Consider the following 22,959-nt stretch of genomic DNA (forward strand, 5'->3'; position numbering starts at 1 on the left):
CCAACGCTGGCGAGGAGGGCGGGGTGTCGTTCCCTTTCGCTGATGCAAGAGCCTAGCGCGGTGCTGGGAGAGGTTTCGGTAGGAGCTGCGCCGACTCCGGGGTCTGAAGCTGACCGGTCTGACTTTCCATCCGTGCCGAACCCGCTCGAACCACAGCCATGTCCGGGGACGAGGTGAGCACCTGAGCACGGAGCCAGTGCTAAGGACTGAGGCAGGAAGCCGAACCCACAGCGGTGTGGGGAGCCGGGCCTGCGGCCTAGCGGTCGGCGGCCGCCATGTGGAGCCGCCGGGCCTAGGCGGCTCGGAGCTGTGGAGCCGACGAGGACTCCGGATCCTCAGACTTGGCCGCTCCCAGCCGTCCTCAGGGCGACGGCGTCGAGGCCGGCCTCCTACCGGGATCGGCGTTTCGGAATGGAAAGCACGTTGAGGCGCCCCTGAGAGGGTTTGGACACCCCCTTAGTTTCCCCGACAAACAGGACTGGGGCCGGCGGCCCCGGCATTGCCCTCAAGACGCAACCGCCGCTGCTCCCATGCCGAGTGCCCAGGGCGCCTGGGAAGCTCCCCTCGGTTCCGGCAAAGTTTGTAGGCTGGCTTTCCCGGGCGGATACCTCGCTCCCGTTCCCCGCTCGAGGCTTTATTTCTTAAGACAGGGTGTGAGGATCAGAGAAGAAGATAATTTAGTTCAAAAAGTGACCATCCTTGGAGGAGAGTTTCCGGGCGCGAGTCCCTAAGTTCCCTTTAAAGGGCGAGGTGAGCAGGGAGGTCCGGCAGCGAAGCTGACTGGTCTTTCTCTACCGGGCTTGGGTCTCAGTAAAAATTTCAAGCCCCCTTCCCCCATTTCATCTTATTTTACTTTTTGCTCTTTCAGACTTATCCTACCTAGTTCACATAAAATTAAGTAACTTAAAAAGGGATTGATTGCAGTTGACTCAGTACTTATTGCTTAACATTGGACCTAGAGGCCCAGTCTTCTTCCTCCTTAAAAAAGTACTTTATGAAGAATTTGTGTTTACTTGACTTAGAGGGCTTTGGAGAGGGATAAGAGGAACAGTTGGAGGCTCTCTACATAGTTGGCTTTTGAGTAGGCTCTAGAGATGATTAGAATTTTCTCAACCAGTGAGAAAACTGACTGCAAAGCATTTATGGCCAAGAAAGGAAAAAGTGCTTAAAGAAAGTGACATATTCACCAATTTGGTTGAAGTAGATACTGGCTAGTTCATGGAGGCTTAGAAAACTGCATTAAGGAATTTGAGATTGATGCTTTTTTGTTGTTGTTGTTGTTTTTTGTTTTTTGTCCGTCCGTCCCCCCCCCCTCCCCGAGACAGGGGTTCTCTGTGTAGGTTTGCACCTTTCCTGGAACTCGCTTTGTAGACCAGGCTGGCCTCAAACTCACAGTGATCCACCTGCCTCTACCTCCCGAGTGCTGGGATTACAGGCATGCTCCACCACCGCCGGGCTGAGATTGATTCTTGAGGGAATTAAGTCCTAAGTCCTTCGTTGATTTCCACAGTTCTGTAAAATAAGGTCCTGTCGGTCCATTTTAGAGATGAGGAAACTAGAGTTGTACAGCACCTATAATCAGATTCCAAGTGGCTGAGCTAGTAGTAGAATCCCAGATCTGTGTGATACTGCCTCCATCTAAATGACCAGGAGTCTCTCCCAAGCTTACTAAGTAGTTCAGTCTGAAGGAGATAGATGGTTCTTACCTGAAAGACATGGTAGGCATTGCTCTTAGCTACTGTATTATGCACTGGAAAAGTTCTGAGAGGAAGGGTTTCCTACTTATGTTCCAAATTTCATAACTACCTATATACTGCTGTAGTCTATTTTTCTATCGTGTAGTAACAGGTAATAGCTAACACCTGTAGTGATGGGGTGGGGTTGAGAGGTCATTTTTGGTAACAAGATCTTTTGAAAGGTGTTGGGTAAGAATTCATTGCTAGAGGATGAACAGGATTTTACCAAGCAAAGATGGTGGAACCTGCCTTCATACCAGCAGTAGTCTCTTGAAAGTCTAAAGTATGTAGCTCTGCCCTTAGACCTGTCATTACAACTTCATTTTATAAATGGAAAGTTAGGGCCCAGGGAGGTTAGGCCATTCAGTAAATTGAATGGTCCTAGCACCCTAGCCTTGGCTTTACTCTCCTGGGAAAGGGAGAGGTGAACATGGGAAGTGATTCTGGTTTACCTAGTGAGTGCTGTTGACTAGGGAAGTGTTACCATTTAAGCTTTATATAAAGTGAACACATTTTTTAAAACCTGATTGTAATTAAGTGCCAAACTCAGTAAAACATGACTCCTTTTCACCTAGTAAAACCATTACCTTTAAAAGGTGTCATAGGAATGTGGATGCTCCTCCTTGATAAGGAGGGGAGGATTCCCTAATGTTCAGGCATTCAGAAATGTTCAGACTAAAGTTTTATTGCCTTGAGACAATCTTACTGTGACCCAGTCTGGATCCAAATTTACCATCAAGTTAGATCCTCCCACCCCCAAAAGCATGTCAGTATCTAAACCTTTCTTACTCCTGAGTCCCATTCACAAGATGTTAAGAGCATTGAGTTTTCAGATCCAGTGAGGTATTTTTGCCAGAGAAACTTAAACATTAAAAATTCTGATTATAGTCAGATCATACCTTTAATCTCAGAATTTGGGAGTACACAGAGACAGGTGGATCTCTGAGTTTGAGACCAAGCAGGACAACATAGTGAGACACTCCACCCACCCCAAAAAGGGTAAAAAGAAGGCTGAATATGTAGCTTCTTCATGGAGTGCTAAGCATAAGGCCTCAGTCCCCACTGTCATCAAAGCTAAACTTTTTAAAAAAGAAGAAAAAGCTTAAATGGTACATTGTCAGCAACCATTTGTTTCTTGAATCTAAAGTAGTCTTAAAATATTTGGAATGCAGGCAACTGCTAATTTGAAAGTCAGATATGAAACTTTTAGTTTTTGGTTTTTCAAGACAAAGGTTTCTCTGTAATAGTCCAGGCTGTTCTGGAACTCAGAGATCCACCTGCCTCTACCTCCTCTGGGATGAAAGATGTGCACCACCACCGCCTGGCCAGATGTGAAGCCTTTTTAAAGTCTCAATGTATATCTCAAGCTGGCAAGTATGATCTGGTGAATTGGGGAGCTCTGCTTTGGGTACTGACTTAGGATCTCTGGTTTTTTTCATATAACTTTTACAGGGTTGTGTGAACACAAGTAATTATTAGTTTATAAACGTGTAAATGTTAAGTACTCGGGGAAAGTAATTGCAGTACATGTTATTTCAGCATAGACCTTTGCCTGTTTACTACTTGTCTTTACTAGGCTACAGTCTACCGATTATAGACCTAAATAAGAATTTTCTTCAGGGATGAAAAGGTAATTGTGAAGCTATCATTGATCATATTAGGATAGCTCCCATCTTATCTCAAATCACAACCTCAGAAAAAGCTACTAGTAGGTCAGGGAAACTTAGACTTGAAGAAAATGAATGGATTGTAAGACCTGTCAGAATCATCCGTCCTTGTGCCAAGTCTTCCTGGTTCAAGAACACAGCTTATTTGATGAACATGGGATGTGATTCTGGTTTGAATTACAGCATTCCTTCCATGTTAGGGTGACTTCAGACCCTGTAGTAAGTCAGCACTGGACTTGCTCTTGGTAATGGTGCTACATGAAAATTTGCAGAATACCTTGTCCTGTGAGGACAGTAGCCCTCCTCACCTTACCTCAGACTACAGCTCAGTTTCAGTCCTGCTTACTAGTTTCCTTACTGTACTTGGGACATAAAGGAATTGCAGTTAATTATTAGAATCAATTTAGAGATTTTAAAAACAGTTTTGTGTTATGTTTGGAAAATCAAATCCCCCTAGGTTGAGGAAATTTCAATGACAGAACCAGTGTTGTATAAGTTATAATGGCAATCATTTGATTCTCCTAGTAACTTGGTTGGTTTCAGTTCTCTCTGTCGTGCAGATGAAGCATAGGATTAACCCACATAGAAGTTAAAGTCAGGATTGAACTCAAGGTAGTTAGGCTCCAGACCTGTGCTTTTGATCACTACACAGTGAACAAAATGCTAAGTTTAAGCATGGTAGGGAAAAAAATACTTTGGACTCAAATCCAATTCTGTGTGACTAAAGACTTTGCTTTCTTAGCTAGTAGGAATATGCCCTATATGTTCAAATTATTTCAAGGGATCAGTGCAAATAATCTACAGATTAGAAACTAATTTTTCACTTGTTCTATAGCCAGTGAACATTTTACATCCCATAACAAAAAACAGTAAGGATTCCTTAGAAATTTTTCTTATAGTAAGGGTTGCTGATAGGGTTTCTTAAAAGTTAAGATTGATATGAACTTCAGCTAAATTTAAGATTTTTTTTGGAATATTTTATTTTACTCTTTCATACTTTTTGTTTTTAATTTAATTTTCTTTCTGTTTTTTGAGACAGGGTTTAACTGTGTAGCCCTGGCTGTCCTGGAACTCACTCTGTAAACTAGGCCACCCTCAAACTCACAGAGATCTGCCTGTCTCTGCTTTTCTAGTACTGGGATTAAAGGAGTGCACTACCAATGCTTAGCACTTAGACAATTTCATACATGTGTACAATATATCTTGATTGCATTTACCTCCAAACACTCTTCAACAGATATTTTTTTAAATATATTTATTAAAATTTTTTTCATTTTATATACCAACCAAAGTTCCCCTTCCCTCCCCTTCTCCCGCCTCCTCACCTCCCTCCCACTCTACCCCCATCCACTCCTCAGAGTGGGTAAGGCCTCCCATGGTAGTCAACAAAGTCTGGCATACCAAGTTGAAGGAGAGCTTAGCCCCTCCCCATTGTATCAAGGCTGAGCAAGGTATCCCACCACAGGGAATGGGCTCCAAAAAGTTAGTTCATGCACCTGGGATAAGTCCTGGTCCTGCTACCAGGGACCCCACAAACAGATCAAGCCACACAACTGTCACCCACATTCAGCGGGCCTAGTTTGGTCCCATGGAGGTTCCTGGGCTGTCAGTCCAGAGTCAGTGAGCTCCAACTAGCACGGTCAGCTGTCTCTGGGTTTCCCCATCATGATCTTGACCCCCTCTTTTTTTGGAATGCCAAATGCCATTTATTGAAGGAGGGAGGAGGTCTTAAATACAGGCTTGTAGCACAATGGGAGAACCCAGGATGGCAGAAGTTCGCTTCTGATTTTTTTTTTTTTTTTTGAGCTGAGGATCGAACCCCGAGCCTTGTGCTTGCTAGGCCAGTGGTCTACCACTGAGCTAAATCCCCAACCCTGCTTCTGATGTTTTACAAACTTGCATCTAAGCTGTTAACGCCCTAGAGCTTCCCTTAAGCATTCAGGAGGATGGAATCTCGAAGGTAATTAGTATAGGGATGATGTCAAGGTCAGCAAGTAAGCCTACAGTTACCCAAAACGGGAGCCAGGACCCTACAGGTCCCCCCTATTACTAAAAAATGAGCTTCTGACTTAGATGCGTGGGATGTCAGCAGGTCACCTTACCCGTCATGGAGACACCTGTCCAGGCCACACAGGCGTTCTGTCTTAGGTTGGTGAGCCCCCCCCCCCCCCCAGGCATTACCAGTCTCTGAATACTCATTATCACACAGGCTTAATTGTGTGAGAGTCAACAGATAATTTTAAAAACTAAGTCTCAGGTGTCCTGGTGTTAACCACTCTAGATTTTAATCAACCTTAAATAAAATGTTTATCATCTGCTTAGACATTGTTGATCTCACCCATAAATGAGGAATACAACATAGTTGTTGCTAAGGTCCTTTTCCTAAACTTCAGGATTTACTCATGAAAATAAAAATGAAGTTATTACAACTTATGATATCTTATAAATTAGAAGACATGTGGGTGTAATAAGGTGAAGGAAGTTAGATGGACCTTTTGTAAGCCTGTTGTTTGTATTTTTGTTGCATGTATTGGATTCGAAAGAGTATGCAAACAAGCAAGTAGTAGCGGGAAGTGCTTTGATACTTTGAGGCATCTCCCAAGCTCCTCTTTTTGGGGTTTTAATATATTTGGAATGTGAACATCATTAAAAAATAATCACTTGGTCTTTTTTAAATTTAAATAGATGATTTTTGATCCTACTATGAGCAAAAAGAAAAAGAAGAAGAAGAAGCCTTTTATGTTAGATGAAGAAGGTGATGCCCAGACAGAAGAAACCCAGCCTTCAGAAACAAAAGAAGTGGAGCCAGAACCAGCTGAAGACAAAGATGTGGAAGCTGATGAAGAGGACAGTAGGAAAAAGGGTGAGTAGTTGTGTTGCTCACTGTTGTGGAAGCCTTAGTTGCTGCACTGGTTGGTAGAGCTGGAGCCAGAGATTGAGGGATAGAAGGTGGTGGGTACAGGCTGGACACAAGTAAAGAGGTACAGCGAGATGGTGTCTAAGAGCACTTTCTGACACAGTGTGGTCAGATTGTTGAGTTTGATGTTCTCAGCCAAAGCCTCTAACCAGATTTTTCTAGAAAGCTTTGAGTTGGTTTGTCAGTTTCTTCAGAACTATAACTTTGGTGGTAGTGGTAGGATTGATTGCCCTAGCAATACATAAAAGGAGTTGGTGTGACTCAACTTGATGTCTTGTCTTCTAATTGTTAATAATTGGAAATCTTTAATCTGTTTTTAGATGCTTCTGATGACTTAGATGACTTGAACTTCTTTAATCAAAAGAAAAAGAAGAAAAAAACAAAAAAGATATTTGATATCGATGAAGCTGAAGAAGGTGTAAAGGTAGTATAGCTTTCTTATTGAAGGTAAAATTGGAATTCTGGAAAGACTGCTAATAGCTGTTTTCCTCCTTCATCCCATCTCTTAATATCTGTGCTTTGGTTGTTTAGCATTTAGCCACTACTATTAAGGTAATTTTCTTAGGAATCTTATCTGACTACATTGTATAAAGATATAATAAGAGCCAAGCAGTGGTGGTGAATGCAGATGCAGGCTGATCTTTGAGTTCAAGGCCAGCCTGGTCTACAGATTGAGTTCCAGGACAGCCAGGCTACACAGAGAAACCCTGTCTTAAAAAACCAAAAAAAAAAAAAAAAAAAAAAAAAAAAAGGAAAGAGAAAAAGTGTATGTGAGATCAGAGGGATTTAGGTCTTATATATTGTGTCATTAAGATGGTCTAAAAATGCCCATTGTCTTTAACCATGCTAAAATTGTTTGGCTCACAAAAGATATCTCTGTAACTGAGAAATCTTGAAAACAAATATTAATATAGCTTTTTGTGTTAAACTTTGATCTTGTAGGGACTTGATCCATCCTCTCACATTGATTTCTATTACACAAATCTGAAAATTATTTGAATAAAATGTAGATAGGTAAGTAGGAAGGTGAATAGGAGGGTAGATGGATGAACAGAGTAGCTGGAAGACTATTCTTCCTTGCTCAAGAGCTACCACTTTAAAGGTAGGGGCTAGGGAGAGCACTCAGTGACTGAGGTGTCTACTGGGCAACCATGAGGGCCTAAATTTGGATAACCAGGACTGGCATTAAAGCCTGCCTGGCAGCATGCACCTGTAAGCCTGATACTGGGCAGGGTGAAAACAGGTAGTTCCCTGGACTCACTTTTTGTCCAGACAGTCAATAAAAATAACATGGAGCAGCAGTTGAAGAAAATATTCAGAAGTCAACCTCAGGCCTCTAACACACAGACATAGACAAGTGTATACTGACACACATATGTACATACACAGACTCTGCAGAAATCACTTTTAAAAAGCCCACACATTTATTTATAAAAAGCATATAGTAATTTTGTGTGTATGTCTGTATGTATTCACAAATATATGTTCGCAATGAAAAGAAAATCATATCAAAAGCTCTGATTTTTACTATGTATTACAGTTTTTCTTTGGTAGTTTGCTCAAACCTAAGTATGCGAAGTGTAGCCTACATGTACAGGTAATTTAGTTTATTTGGAAACAAGGTCATAATTTAGATGACATTCCATTCAGCAAATTGTATTGGTAATTACACTGAGTTGGTGTGCTCAATTTGCATTGAAATGAGTAAGATTGTTTTACTGGTGGTTTTGTTTTTTCCTCAGGTATTTCAAGGATAATTTAGAGTATTTAAAAACTATTTTTAGGATTTTTTTTTTTTTTTTAATGTGTGTATGGGTGTTTTGTCTGTGATTGTGCACCACATGCATGCAGCATCCTCAAAGGCCAGAAGAGGTGAGGTCATCAGCTCCCCTGGAACTGGGAGTTACAGATGGTTGTGATCTTGGTTAATACCTGACTTTGTTGATTGATTTCTTCTAGTAGTTTTTGTCCCAAAAGGTTACTGATGAGTTCCATTTCAGTTAAATGCTGTGATACTTTTTTCTCTCTTCTGGAGTTAAAGCCTGAAAGGATGTTACAAGTATCCTAGTTAGTTAGGTACAGTGTGCATGACTACAACCTTGCTGGTGTGTGCTTGCTTATATTCAGCATTTCTAAGTTTCTTATTTACTGATCATCATAGAGACTAGGTCACTATTTGATGTGGCACCAAAACTACACAGCTAGATTTAGGATCTCATATTTGAGTTTCACTTATTCCCACCTATTTCAGTTTATCTGCTAAGATCTGTGAAATTAGCCATTGTCAACAATCATTCAAGACAGACATACCAAAAATGTAATTGTGATCACATGTTGGCAGTATACTTGAGCAGGATAAGCTGGTGAGAAATTAGAGGCCAAGAAACATGCTGAGCCTCTGTTCTTTTGTGGAATTTATGATTCATCTCTTAAGACTTAATGTGCCTTTTTCACACTCAAGCCTATAGCCAGTAACCTTGGAGCCAGGCTGTATCATGTCTGTCCATTCATCACATGACCCGGATTCCCCATGAGTTGTCTTTCCCTCTTTCATGTTGTCATCTATTGAACTGATACCCAGCAACTTTTTCAGTTTGGTGCTAAGCTGATAATATGTAATAAATATAATGAAAAATAATTAGGTCTTTACTTCTGGTATCCCCACGTTCAACTCCTGAAAACCCCTGCAGTCTTCAAAGGTAATACTTGTTTACTCTTGAGAAATCTAGTGTCCATATAGGAAGATCAAACTATTACTAGAGTTTGGAATTTGAACGGCCTCTGCTACCTCTGTGGGTAGACAGTGTGGACGCTGAGTTCTGTCACCACTAAGTGATGGAATTAAAAAAGCTTCCAGGTTGGTAACCTCACAGAAGTGCTGATAGGGTAGCATGTTTAGATACTTGGCTTTTTTTGTTTTATACATTATTTCCATTTGGCTGTTCCTCAGTTAATCTTATATATTAAAAAAATAATAAGTAAAACTTTGCTGAGTGCTGTGAGTTTTAGCAAATTACAAATTACTGAATAGGGGCCTAAGGTCTTTGAATTTGTAGCTTAGCAAAAGTGTAAGTGAAACTTACTACGTCTGAAATGAAAGCCCTTAAACTACGAAGTCAAGTTTTTACACATACAGTATCTGATTAATTATTTCAGGTAATCAATATTCTACCTAGTTTGTATTGGGGAGTTGGAGAATTGTGTAAAATATAACAATGTATTTGATGTCAGTAGGAAAATTCCTTCCATTGACTGTCATATTTAGAAACTTAAAGGGGATGGGAGGAGTTGAGGACAAGGATCAGCAAAAACAAGTATACCTGCAAATGCAGTAATGAAATCCATGACATTGAAGCAAGAAAGTTTATTAAGGTATAATTCACTCAGCATATAATTCATCCTCTTGAAAACAAAGCCTGTGATCATTGTCACTCTCTACTTCTCACTAAACCCCAACCTGAGGCCTCAGCTGCTGCTAATCTACTCCCTCTGTAGATTTACCTATTCTGAACATTTAATATGAATAAAATACAGTGTGGGATGGCAGAGAAATTTAAAATACTCTTGAGCCTTGCTAGTTCCTGCTGAATATGGCCAGTCAGAAGACTGAAGAACATTCAAGTTTCTCAAGTGAGTCAGGTAGAGCTTGGTTAGAATACAGACAATAATAACAAGATCCTGAGACTAATAAAAAGGAAGAGCTGAAGAAAGGGGAACAACCCTACATAATTGTCTGGAGGAATATACAGTTTAAGTATTTGGCAGAGTCTGAGGCATTTTGGCCTATCTGTGGGATGCATTTCTCATCTATAATTTTAACTTTGACTATGTTAATATTTTAAAATGATAGTTGGCCATGTCATTAAATAGTTTCTAGTATCAATATATTGAGACTTACGTTAATTTCTTAGGATCTTAAGATTGAAAGTGATGCTCAAGAGCCAGCTGAGCCAGAGGATGACCTGGATATTATGCTTGGCAATAAAAAGAAGAAAAAGAAGAATGTCAAATTCCCAGATGAAGATGAAATATTAGAAAAAGACGAAGGTAACATTGGGAACTCAACATCTTGGTTTTAAATTACATAAGCCTTTGATCTGGGTCTCTGGCTGACTTGAGAAGCTTTTAAAAAATATTTGTTCTGCCTTTTATTTCCACTGTGTGATAAAGAAAAAGTGTCTGAACTTGATAATGGTAGACAAAAAAATTCATTTTATTAAAGTATAGTAAAAATTATATATGAAAAATCATTTTGATTCAGACAGGAAAATTATTGTAATTGAGTTTTAAACATTTACTCCCCCACCCTCCATGTAGGTTTTTTTTGTGTTTTGTTTTGTTTTTTTGGCTTATCCTGGATCTTGCTCTATAGACCAGGCTGGTCTCGAACTCATAGATCTGCCTGGCTCTGCCACCCAAGTGCTGGGGTGGCACCACTGCCCGCACATTTAAAATTTTAAATGTTCATAGTTTTATATGCTGTAGGGTTTTTAGAAAGTTTTAACAGTTAAACAGATGGGTTTTTATAGATATAGAAGTTTCTCTTAAGAGCAGCATGTGAAGCTTTCATTCTCTAGATCTGTGCTCCCCTCTGGTGGATCAAAGCCTACTACTGTTCATTCGTACTTTGTTATCTGCAGCTTTAGAAGATGAGGACAGCAAAAAAGACGATGGCATTTCATTCAGTAACCAGACTGGGCCTGCTTGGGCAGGCTCAGAAAGAGACTACACATACGAGGAGGTGAGGCTTTTTACTTTTCGGAGCTGAGGACCCAACTCAGGGCCTTGTGCTTGCTAGGCAAGTGCTCTACCACTGACCTAAATCCCCAACCCCCGAGACTTTTTGAGGAGGGACTTAAGGCTATCATTTGGTTCAGAGAAAAGTAGGAATTGATCCCTGCATTGGAAGAGCCACTGAGATACAGCTGGCAGTAAAACAGATTCTAGTAGGCCATGTAGCCGGTGCATGACAATTCACAATACCAAACTTGTGGGGCAGCATGCTCAAAATCTGGCTGTTACTAGTATTCACTAGAAGGTATGGAGCCCTCTGGGAATCAACGGGGCTTTGGTTACAAGTGTCCACTTTGTGGTCATTTTTTTCCCATGTGTCAGGTGCTTTAATGTAAAATCAGTAGAATGATCAAGGCTTATTTTCTTAACAAGGAATAATTGAGCATCCATTAAGGCCCAGATATTGATAAGTAATGAGCTGCTGCCCTCAAGAAGTTCCCAGAACATGTAGAGATTTACGTGTACATTTAATAAAATACAGCTAAAATACAGCTTTATTAAAGCAAAGTGTCTTTTTTTTTTTTTTTTTTTTTTTTTTTTGCTTTTCAAGACAAGTTTTCTCTGTGTAACCACCCTAGCGATCCTGGAACTCACTGAGATCTGCCTGCCTCTACCTCTTAAGTGCTAGGATTAAAGGCCTGTGCCACCACCATCGAGCTCAAATAGAAATTTTATACTCTTGCTATTACTAAGAATGTGCTTGAATTCCCATTCCTTATAGTTGCTGAACCGAGTGTTCAACATCATGAGAGAAAAGAATCCAGATATGGTTGCTGGAGAGAAGAGGAAATTTGTTATGAAACCTCCACAGGTTGTCCGAGTAGGAACCAAGAAAACTTCTTTTGTCAATTTTACAGATATCTGTAAACTGTAAGTGGGCTAGTGGAGACCCTTCATTCCAAATACCAACCACAACCACATTTTGTTGTTAAATGTTTTTATGGTTCTGTAGGTTGGAAAGTACGTAGGGCATAGATTGACAGAAGTTACAGTTCATGTCTGTTGTCAGCACATTTTATCTTGGCATCTAAAGATGAGAAAAGTAAGTTTAATACTGACTGAGAAGAGGGATCCTAGGGGCTGGAGAGATGACTCTGGTACGTACCCACAGGGCAGCTCACAACTGTCTTGTCTATAACTCCAGTTCCAGGGACTGTGATGTACAGGCAAAACACCCATACACATGGTGTGTTGGGGATGGAGTAGATAATAACCAGAGTCAGGAGTGAAGAGGGTGGATATAATCCTCAAGCAAGGGGTGGACCTACCAAATAAGCAGTGAACTGGGGAAGTAGCTGAATGTAAGCTTCCTTGATTGTCAGGACCCAATGGAAGAAATTTTTAGTTTTTAATCACCATTGCATCTTGTACTGGGGCCAGTCCCAGCTCACTGCCTGAGCCTGCCTTTTCTCAGATTTGTTCAGCTGTGTCCTTTCTGGCAGGTTTTCTCTATCCACTCACTTTATCTACTGTTTTTCAATTTCATAAGTCGTACTTGCTTGTTACAGAAGTGGCAACCCATTTTCATTACTTTCAGCATTATTCAAAATATTTTACTTTTTTGATGATAGCAATAGTGTCTGTTTACTAGAAACTAGAAAAGATACAGTAAGAAAATGATTATGTGCAAATCCACTTTTAGGAGGTAAATAATCATAGCCTACCTATGATTTTAATGTTTTGTTTTGCTTTCATGCTTTTAGGTGTTTACTTAGGTGTGTTTAGAAGTAGCACATAATAGTTTATTAGTATCAAACAGTAAAGCAGCATATATTATTTTGTTGGCTGGTTTTTTATTTATTTTTTTAATGTGTATATGTGTTTTGCCTGTCTATATGTCTGTGTAGCTTGGAAACAAGGCCAGAAGAGGGAACCAGCTTCCCTGGAAGTGAAGTTACAGATGGTTGAGCTGCCATGTGGGTGCTGGAAATCAAACCTAGTTTATCCTCTGGAGGAGCAGCTAATGTTTATCCAGTCTATTTGTTTTTGAAACAGGCACTCACTGCCCCAGGCTGGGTTTGAAATTGAGGTTGATCATCCTGCTTCAGCCTCTTGGATGTTGGGAGGATATTGGGATTATAGCTAGTGCTACTTACTTTTATGCACAAGTGAACTGTGCACTGAGATTCTCCTAATAACTGAGTAATCCCAGTAAAATAATAAACAGCATGGTTTCTGTTTTGTTCTAGGATTTCCATGAAATATTTAAGTATTTGATTTTCTTTTTAGATTACATCGTCAACCCAAACATCTCCTTGCATTTTTATTGGCAGAATTGGGTACAAGGTAAGAAACTGTACTCAAAGAGTATTGTTTGACACTCCAAAAAATTCATCTTAATTCCAGAGGATTATTACAGTTGTGGTTTTTACATTACACACATTGTTTAAGCATAGGGAGGAAAGGCAGCCATGTATTTTACTTCTCAGAATACCCTGCACTTGGTATAGAGGTGGGGTAAATTCTGGCAAGTTGTGACTAGTGAACTTTTTTTTTTTTTAAAAGATGAGTGTTTTGTTGGTTTTTTTTTTTTTTTTTTAAAGATTTATTTATTATTTATACAGAAGAGGGCACCAGATCTCATTACAGATGGTTGTGAGCCACCATGTGGTTGCTGGGAATTGAACTCAGGACCTCTGGAAGAGCAGTCGGTGCTCTTAACCTCTGAGCCATCTCTCCAGCCTGTGCCTAGTGAACTTTATAGTTAGTGGGTTAAATATTTCAGAGTTCTTGGGAAAATTCCCATTTATTTTCCTTCATTTTGGACAGTGAAATATGCTCTACTTTGGAATCAGGGTAGGCTAGGGAGGGAGGGATCAAGGGTAACAACGCATGGTATGTGATAGTAAATCCTCAAAGGAAAATCAGTTTCATCTGCAAAAATTCACTGTTTTAGCTTGTGATTTATCATTTTTAATAAGCAATAATGTCTAACAAGGCTGGCTCTGTACTCCTAAGCTCATGTAGTGATCCTCTTGCCTAATCTACTTGATGACTGGGATTACTGGTTCACACCACTATATCTGGCTTAGATTATTACTTATATATTGATGTTTTGAGAAAGGGTCTCAATATGTAGCCCAGGGCTGCCTTAAACTTGTGGAAGTCCTCGTCCTCCTGTTTCTGCCTCCCACATGCTACAGGTGCACACTGCCATGCTGATCTTCAGAATTTTAAAAATAACATCCAACCTTTTTTACACTTATACCTCCCTCATATTTGCAGTTGGTATGCATTCAGTAAGAATTTCTTTTTCTTATATTGAACAGGCAATCAGATCCACACAGTGTGTGTTTTGGACTTAGAAATCTGATTGTTAACTAGAGATAGCTGAAGTTGGATTGCATATTAAGAAATATGAGTATATTTTTAAGGAGCCTGGCAATGGTAGCACATATCTTTAATCCCAGCACTCAGGAGGCAGAGGCAAGTCAGGTGGATCCGAGTTCAAGGCCAGCTTGGTCTACAGAGTGAGTTCCAGGACAGCCAGGGCTACAAAGTGAAACCCTATCTCAGTAATAATTTTGAGGGGCTGGAGAGATAGCTTAGTTAAGAGCAGATACTGCTCTGGCAGAGGACTTGAGTTAGGGTTCCAGCACTCTTAACCACCTATAACCAGTTCCAGGAGATCCAACACTTGGCTTCCACAGGAACCAGCACTCACATGCACATAACTCTACACAGACATATACACAAAATTAAGAATAAAAATCTTTGCAAAAGATAAAACTCTTAAAATTGAAAAACATTTTGAGGCCAAGTACAGCAGTGCATACGAGTAATGTTAGCACCTGGACAGCAGAGGAAGATCAGAAGTTCTGGGCCAGCCTGGGACATATTAAGTTCCTGCCACACACACACACACACACACACACACACACACACACACACACACACACAAAGAAATAAAATTTGAGGATCTAGATAGTGAAACACCCTAGAAATTATCCTACACTATTGAATATATTTTAAGTTCATTAAGGTATGCAGGTGCTGGAATTGGGCTCCCTCAGGAAAACAAAAGTAATGGGGATATTTATGTTTTCTTTCATAGTGGTTCTATAGATGGTAATAACCAACTTGTAATCAAAGGAAGATTCCAACAGAAACAGATAGAAAATGTCTTGAGAAGATATATCAGTAAGTGTATAATTGGACTTTATCCTATCATTCTGAAATGGTCTCTTTAGGCTGTGGTGTTTTGAAATCCATTTATAATGAACCTGGGAAAACGGGGCTGGGCATGGTAGCACACATATTTAGTCCCAGTACTTGAGAAATCTGAGTTTGAGGCCAGCCTGGTCTACACAGAGAAACCCTATCTCAAACCCCACTTCCCAAAATGGGGAGAAGATGGAAAATGACAGTGAGGAGGTAGAAAAGCCCAGTTGATGCATCCTCTGCTGGCTGATTCTGGGGCTAAAGATCAAGTCGGAGAAACCTGCCTCTGATTCTGGCGTGGACTGCCTCAATCCTCTTTTGTTCCCTAATCATTTAAAATTGGCGTGTCCTGCCTGTTCTCACCTAAGGCAAAAGTGGATCCATAGATGGCCCCAATAGGCATCTGGCAAACTTCCCTAACTGGGGTATCTGAAGTTCTTTCAACATGTATCTTATTGCCAAAATCATAACAGACAGCTTAGTTTTGTATTTTATCCTAGAGTAGCTATGTTTACCTAGGCTTTCTTGCTTGGCTAGGGTAAACTGATCTCTGAGCTTCAGCTTATGAGATAGATGCATTTTCTGTGGGCAACCAGGAGCCTCTGCCTTACTGTATCTAGCAGATAATTCTGTGTTGCTTTTCCTGCAGAGGAATACGTCACTTGTCACACATGCCGATCACCGGACACGATCCTACAGAAGGACACCCGACTCTATTTCTTACAGTGTGAAACTTGTCATTCTCGATGCTCTGTTGCCAGTATCAAAACTGGCTTCCAGGCTGTCACGGGCAAGCGAGCACAGCTCCGTGCCAAAGCTAACTAATTTGCTAATCACCACCGATTTTTCCAAAATATGTGGTGGAGATTCGGCCAGCAGGTTACCATCAGAGTGGACATACCATTTGATTAAAAACAATATAGAAAAGCCGCCAAGTTCTTTGGCGAGTGATTGATCTGAAATCCTTGCAAGATGCCGATACTCAAGCTGTTGACATACTCGTTGCCTACTTTAACAACTGTCAGAGAAACGTGATGGGGTAAGGAGGTGCTTTTTAAAATCGTTCATAGATTTCTGTAAAATGCAAGATAAATTAAAGTTATTATAACAGTGATTCTTTCAATTTGATCTGTCCTTCAGTTTTCTTTCTACAATAAAATGCTCATTGAATTTGACCAAAAAAATACCAACAACAATAACAAACTTGGTTCCTGGACTTTGGCAAGTTCTTGGTCCTCAGAAACTGAATAGTTGCAGATCCTGAGCTGGGCAGCCATTCTCCCCTTCACTTTCTCGAGCTACACAGCTAGAATGGGTAGGACTTGAGTGGTTGGAACCTAAGACACAGGACAGCAGCCTATTTTTAGTATCCAGAGAATGAAGGCTTTGACTCTTTCCTTTTGTGAGGATTGTTGCTACTACCTCGCTGCCAATTCCTCATTTCCCTTGTGTGACCACAGTTGAAGCTGACTTCAGCTGAAGAATCAGCTTTGTCACACAAGGACTACCAGGTGCTAGGTTCCCGGTCCTTGGAATTCTTGTTACAGGCCTGTATGTTCTATACCTGGCATACTAAAGTGAGTTAGGCCTTTCCGTTGTTGAGAAAGCATGTGTAGTGCAGAAGTCGTCTTAGGGTCTAAATAGCAGCACTTAAGGAAGCTTCTTCAACCTGTGTTCTAGGTCAGTAAAAGATCCCCTCACATGCTTTTCTGTACTAAACTAACCTGAATGTGGCCAAGAAACCAAGAGATGCTGCTGCGTGTGGTCTTGCTATTACCTCCAGCTCTGCTTCTGAGGACTGAGCTAGCGAGGTATTTTCCATCGATGCACAGGAGGGTTTGTTCATCTTGTGGGTCTGTGCTGTAATCTGCCTTACTTGCACCCACCAGGATAAGGACATACACGATGCTCCTCACTTTCCTGCCACCAGACTGTTAATCTTGTTAAACAGCCCAAGAACAGTCACTCAGCCAGCCCTGCTGTCCTGACAATGTTGTTTTTAATTACTGTGACCCTGAAATTTTCAAGTATAGGCCAAGTGTTACCAAGCAACTTGGCTGTGAAGTGGTAAAAGGAACTTCTCCTCAACTAAGTAGGTCAAGAGATGAGCTAGCCATATACTGGCTGACCTGCCACCACTCACTGCCATGTTGATCACAACTGTTTATGACTGCAATTTTTTTTTCATTTCTTTTTTCTTTCTTTTGTACCTCTGCCCCTAATTCCCACTGTTGGCTATTATTGCGTGAATAAAGCAAGGATCAGTGCCTCTTGTGTAAATAGTGCTCTATTGATTTTGTGTGTTGTATGTTCTGTCCAATTCTTTTCTTGGTGGGACTCCTTAGGGGATGGCATGGGACAGTTTGACTGGTTGTATCTGCTAGTAATTCGACCACAATTATCAACTTCATAATGGTGAACATTAGGGGACTGGTAAAGGGCAAAGCTGTGTGGTAGCACACACCTGTGACCCCCAATATTTTGGAGACCTAGGCAATACCATCAAGAGCTCATAGCCAGCCTGGATATAGCTATTATAGATTAGATTAGAATCTAAGTCTCTACCTCAATAAAATGGGAGGGAGGGGAACAGCAGAGCCCAGGTTATTATAGAATCTGGGGCTGGAAAGGTGTAGCTCAGTGATTTAACGCACTGGCTACCCTTGGAGAGGGCTCAAGTGTGAGTCCCAGTATACACATGGCAGCTCACAACTATAACTCCAGTTCCCAATGTCCTCACAGGTAACATGAAAAAGAGCTTAGGCATGTTTAACCTGTGACCAGCAAGCAGGCCAGTCAAAGATAATTGCATGTAGTACAACACAAATTACAAGCTTTAAAGACATGACATTTTGCTGGGCAGTGGTGGTGCACACCTTTAATCCCAGTGCTGGGGAGGCAGAGGCAGGTGGATCTCTGTGAGTTCGAGGCCAGCCTGGGCTACAGAGTGAGTTCCAGGACAGGCACAAAGCTACACAGAAACCCTGCCTTGAAAAAACAAAGGCATTTTTGTGCTTTCTGCAGCTCAATCACATGGCTCTTTACAGATGGTAACCTCTTGTTGAAATGTCAAGAGAGGGATATATCTGGAACTTAGTAAGTTAAAAGTCCAGGCTACCATGGAAAAATCTGGAGTGGAGGACACAGACTTAGGCAGCAGGGTAGGGAATGGTGGCAACTGTACAGACGAGGGTTCACAAGGGAAAAAGACGAACACGCTGGACAGAGTAGGATTTGACTCGGGTCATTAAAGAGCAGTACTTCAGTCATTTAGGCTACAAGTGCAGATTTGCATCATGATTCCCAAATGACATGAGCGTGGAAAAACGTCAGTTCATCTCCACTTCTGGAAGATTGTAAGGGAGAAACTAACTGTAAAGAATTTAGCAGAGGGGCTGGAGAGATGGCTCAGAGGTTAAGAGCACTGACTACTCTTCCAGAGATCACGAGTTCAATTCCCAGCAACCACATGGTGGTTCACAACCATCTGTAACGAGATCTGGTGCCCTCTTCTGGCCTGCAGACATACATGCGGGCACAATACTATACATAATAAATCATCTTTTTTTTTTTTTTAAGTTTAAAAAAAAAAAAAAAGGAATTTAGCAAAATACCCATGAAATCTCTATCTTCTCTCTCTTTCAACACACACCCTCTAGAGAGCCAATACTACAAAAGCGGAGTATAGCTAAAGCAAGAATGAGGCAGGTGTGGAGGCACAGTCCTGTGATCCCAGCACTCAGGAAGTCGCGGTAGAACTTGAAGCCCAGCATGGGCTACATAACAATCTAAAAAGCTCCACTCATACAAGCAGTTGCTGAGTCATGAGCCACTTTCCAGAGGTTTCCTGCAGAATCTTAGTACTTCCCTAAATGACCAGAACAGCAGCTGAATTAAGGCCATTTCCCAAAAAGGGAAGGACCATTGCCAGGTCAGAGCAGTATCTAAACTGTCTTACAAACAAAAGGCCTAAGTTTACCAAAAGGAAAAATAATTTAGGGACTAGAGTTACATGCTACCTTGCCCATTTTAGAGTTCGCATAGATGCTCCAAAAATGGTACATTTGTGGGGTTTTGTTTTTGGTTGAGACAAGGTCTCATGGAGTCCCGACCAGCCATGAACTGATCTTTCTGCTTCCACTTACCCAAGTGCTGGGATGATAGGCATGTGCCATCACACCTAACTTTGGCGCAAATGGATCCGTACTGGACACTGGAGACAGTGCTCCTGGAGAAGAGAAGCTAGTGATGGCAGAACAGAAGGGTTGAGCATACCAGCTCTCTGGTGGACAGGAAGGCCGAATGCCTCTATGAGAAAGACCACAGGCTAGTGTGTTCTGTCTAATTGACACAAGCCAGAGTCCTCAATTGTGAGAACATTCCCCCACCAGACTGGACTGTGCTGCATTTTCTTGATTGCAGATTGATGCGGGAATGCCTAGCCCAATGTGGGTGGCTTTAAGAAAGCAGGCTGAACAAACCATGGGGAGCAAGCCTAGAAGCAGCACCCCTCCATGGCCTGTGTATCAGTTACTGCTTCAGGTTGCTACCCTGACTTCCCCAAATGATAGACTGTTACTTGGAAGTAGAAGATAAAATTAACCCTTTCCTCCTCAACTTTTGGTCATAGTGTTTTATCAAAGAAGTAGAGACAGTGAGAAGGCTCAATGGCTCAGTGTTTCCTGCCCAAGCCTGACAATCCCCAAAATTCACATAAAGGTGGAAAGAGGAAACTGTCTCCACAAAGTTGTCCTTTGACCTCCACATATGGTTTGACATGCACCCCACACCATACATGCACAATAATAATAAATGTAAACAAAACAAAACCAACCAACCAAATAAGCAAACCATTCCATCTCAGAGCATATTTGGATCCAATCTCTTTATTGTCAGTTGCCCCCCACCCATCCCAACCCCCCTACTTTCAAACCTATAGAAAACCCCAAGCCTAGGAATGCCCTGGGGAAGGACAGAATGTATTCTGCCCTTGGGCCCAGGCAGTGCAGACAGGAAGAGTGCATGGGGTAAGGGTAGGCCAGTAACTCCACTTGCAAAGGATGTAGCACTCACTGGCTGGGATGCATGGGGAAGAGTGCTTGCTGTCAGCTTTCCTCTGGTACCCGCTACAAACTGGCATCCAGAAATGAGTGCCTGGCTTGAGGCCTGAGACAGTGATGCCCTTCTGCTGGTGGCCATTTCTCCTGTCAAGGCAAAGAAGAAACTAAGACTGAGAGAGAGAAACTCTTTGATCATAGGGGGTAAGGAAAAGGGATGGCCTGTCTGCAGAGCTATGTCTGCACCTTGCCTAATTTCCTGACCACGAATTAAACATGGGAAAGGCTCAACCCCTTCCGTGAGCTATCTCCCCACCTGAGCCTCAATACTTGACATGAATTAGCTTCACAGTATATAATAAACAGTGATCTGGGTAAAAATAAATTCAACAAGTTTCAAGAGGAAAGGCTTATGAGGAATTTGCTGAACTAACCTAGAAGCTCTTACTGATAGAGATGCTGTATATTAAATGTGTGATCTATCAAGGCACCTGTCACCTGTAAACCTCTAGGGTAGGGCAGAACAGGATAACAGACAGTGGCCAGAGTGGAGGCTTTGGGGCTACATATTACTAAATTCAAATTTAAGCACCAGTTATGATTTTGGATTTTCATGAGACATGCTAGTATTTCATTCTACCCTTCAACATAGCATTACCACTTCTTTGATACACACACAATCCTAATCTTGCAGGGTCGAAGGAGAGCAGATAAACCAACAGCTCCTGCCATAAAAGGCTGGCAGGGCATCTCCTCCCTCAACAGAATTAAGCTGAACTTCTATCCCATGAGACACTTCCTAGTAACCCCCTCTGAAAACGAATGCACCTTCCCCTAGTCCTCAGGGCTGGGTTACAGAACAGGCAGCTCCTGCCCTGTCCTGCACCCTGAAGACGTAGAATGCTGTGCTCCAATAAGGCCGTCTGTCCTCCCTCTGGAGCGCACACACTAAGCTGCACAGCGTTCCTCCCACCGCCGCCAGCCTGCAGTTTTCCTCCATTGTCATCCTGATTCCAAGGGAACACTCTCTGAGTGGCCCTATACGTGGCCACTGGAGTGAGGCTACATTGTGAGGACCTTCGGCTTTGGCACAGTATGGCTCTCTAGACCCACGTCAGAAGAAACTGCAACCTCCACTTCACTGACCTCCTGTGAGGCTCCTTAGGCGCCCCCATACCTGCTTACTGCAAGGCCCCATCTTCTGCATCTGTGTCCTGGCTGTGCTCCTGAGAGGAAGAAGACAAGCTAAGATCATTCACTGCACGTTCCCAAGTTCTGCCCTGAGCTACCCGTTCAGAAAGGTCCCGTGGCTCAGAGGACTACCTGGGGACCATTAAAAAGGAGGTCCAATGAAAGGAAATGAGCCAAACTTAGGATCCTGAGAGGGTCATTTGAAGACCCCACAGGAAATGGAAGGCACCACTTATGGGATTTGCTGATCTAACAGGGACATGTTTCTATGCATGGAACAACCATGGACTACAGTAAGTTTAAAGCCATATATGTCAGTGGGCTGCCCAACTTTGGGGTAGGGTACTTTCTAGTCTTCAGAGCTTTCACTGAGAGTACTATGCAGAAGAGAGAATAAGATGAAACACCACGGTAGCTTAAAAAAAGAAAGGAAAGAGAAACGAGCGGAGCACAGGGAGGATTTGTGCTGATCAGACAGTCTACCGTGTGCTGTAAGCCAGCAGTGGGTAAAGGAAGAGCTCCAGACCCAGTCAAGTTCTAGGCTTCAACACAGGCCTTGCTCTTACTTGCTGTAAGGTCCTGGGCAAGGTACCTGGCAGTTCTGCATTTCAGCTTCTTCCTGGTAAATGTGGCCATTCTTATCTCATGTGTAGTTCAGGACTATTGTTAAGTTACAAAGTGTGATGATATTCAATTCAGTGTTCACTAAACAAGCAGCAAACACACTGTAGCAGACATCTTGAAGGTTCAAAGAATCGGACCTTTTCACTCAGTTTAGGCCCACTCTCATGGATCCTAACATCACCACGAATACTCCAGTATTCAGCTTTTAGAAAATTCTGATGTGAAATTAAAATTCCCATCTTCCCATGGCTTCCCTTGTCAACCCCTACCCTCCCTGAGAGGCTGTGTGCAATTCTTAGGCTCAAGTCTCTCCTCCTAGACTAGACTAGAAGACAGAGTGGGGCCTGGCTTAGCTGAGGTCTGCCCCAGTCAGTCTTCAGTGGGACTTCTGACCAGCAGCTCACACAGTGAACTGTACACTGCTCACTCTTCCTACTCCTCATAGGACTAAGGCTCTGGAAAGCAGAAAGGACGGAGTTTTTCAGGGGAACAGCCCCAGCCCTTCCAAGTCACACAGCTAGCCAGGCCCTTACCAGTTCCTCCTCACTATGTGTTAGCAGTCCCTCCTCATCACCATCATCTCGAGTTTGGACTTCTCCTTGGGGTGTGCCTGCCTCAGAGGCTGTGTCTTCGTGGGGAGCCGGTGGCCGGCTGCTGCCACTGCCGCCACCGCTGCCACTGTTGCCACCACTACCACCAGCACTGCCACTGGTGCCTCCACCGCTGCTGCCACCTCCTCCACCGCTGCTGCTGCTGTCACCCTTCTTCTTGCCATCTTGAAGGATAAGAAATAGAAAAGGGACTAGTGTTCA

The 22,959-nt window shown here is 42.2% G+C and overlaps 2 protein-coding genes across 3 annotated transcripts in view; one reads left to right on the forward strand and one right to left on the reverse strand.

Annotated features, from left to right (window-relative positions):
• Positions 1-5: 5 nt before the first annotated feature.
• Positions 6-17,542, forward strand: Eif2s2 (eukaryotic translation initiation factor 2 subunit beta). The gene is made up of 9 exons (XM_036185294.1): positions 6-173; positions 6,089-6,266; positions 6,641-6,744; positions 10,232-10,367; positions 10,961-11,061; positions 11,836-11,984; positions 13,344-13,400; positions 15,169-15,254; positions 15,925-17,542. Exons 1-9 carry the CDS (start codon positions 159-161, stop codon positions 16,098-16,100), a joined length of 1,002 nt encoding a protein of 333 aa, XP_036041187.1. The 5' UTR covers positions 6-158; the 3' UTR covers positions 16,101-17,542.
• Positions 17,543-20,152: 2,610 nt separating this feature from the next.
• Positions 20,153-22,959, reverse strand: part of Raly (RALY heterogeneous nuclear ribonucleoprotein) — a 51,955-nt gene continuing 49,148 nt past the window's right edge. For both annotated transcript variants that reach the window (XM_036186077.1, XM_036186078.1), the window contains 3 exons: positions 22,681-22,922; positions 21,510-21,558; positions 20,153-20,479 (listed from right to left, as the gene is read on the reverse strand). In XM_036186077.1, coding sequence (XP_036041970.1) covers positions 21,514-21,558; positions 22,681-22,922 — 287 coding nt within the window. In that variant the 3' untranslated portion in view covers positions 20,153-20,479; positions 21,510-21,513. The remainder of the gene's footprint in view (positions 20,480-21,509; positions 21,559-22,680; positions 22,923-22,959) is intronic.

Source organism: Onychomys torridus, chromosome 4, assembly GCF_903995425.1.
Source record: "Onychomys torridus chromosome 4, mOncTor1.1, whole genome shotgun sequence".
Taxonomy (NCBI): domain Eukaryota; kingdom Metazoa; phylum Chordata; class Mammalia; order Rodentia; family Cricetidae; genus Onychomys; species Onychomys torridus.

Coding starts and splice junctions, on each gene's coding strand:
- Eif2s2 (XM_036185294.1), top strand. Junction 13,401..15,168: donor TTGGCAGAATTGGGTACAAG/GTAAGAAACTGT, acceptor TTTCTTTCATAG/TGGTTCTATAGATGGTAATA. Junction 15,255..15,924: donor TGTCTTGAGAAGATATATCA/GTAAGTGTATAA, acceptor CTTTTCCTGCAG/AGGAATACGTCACTTGTCAC.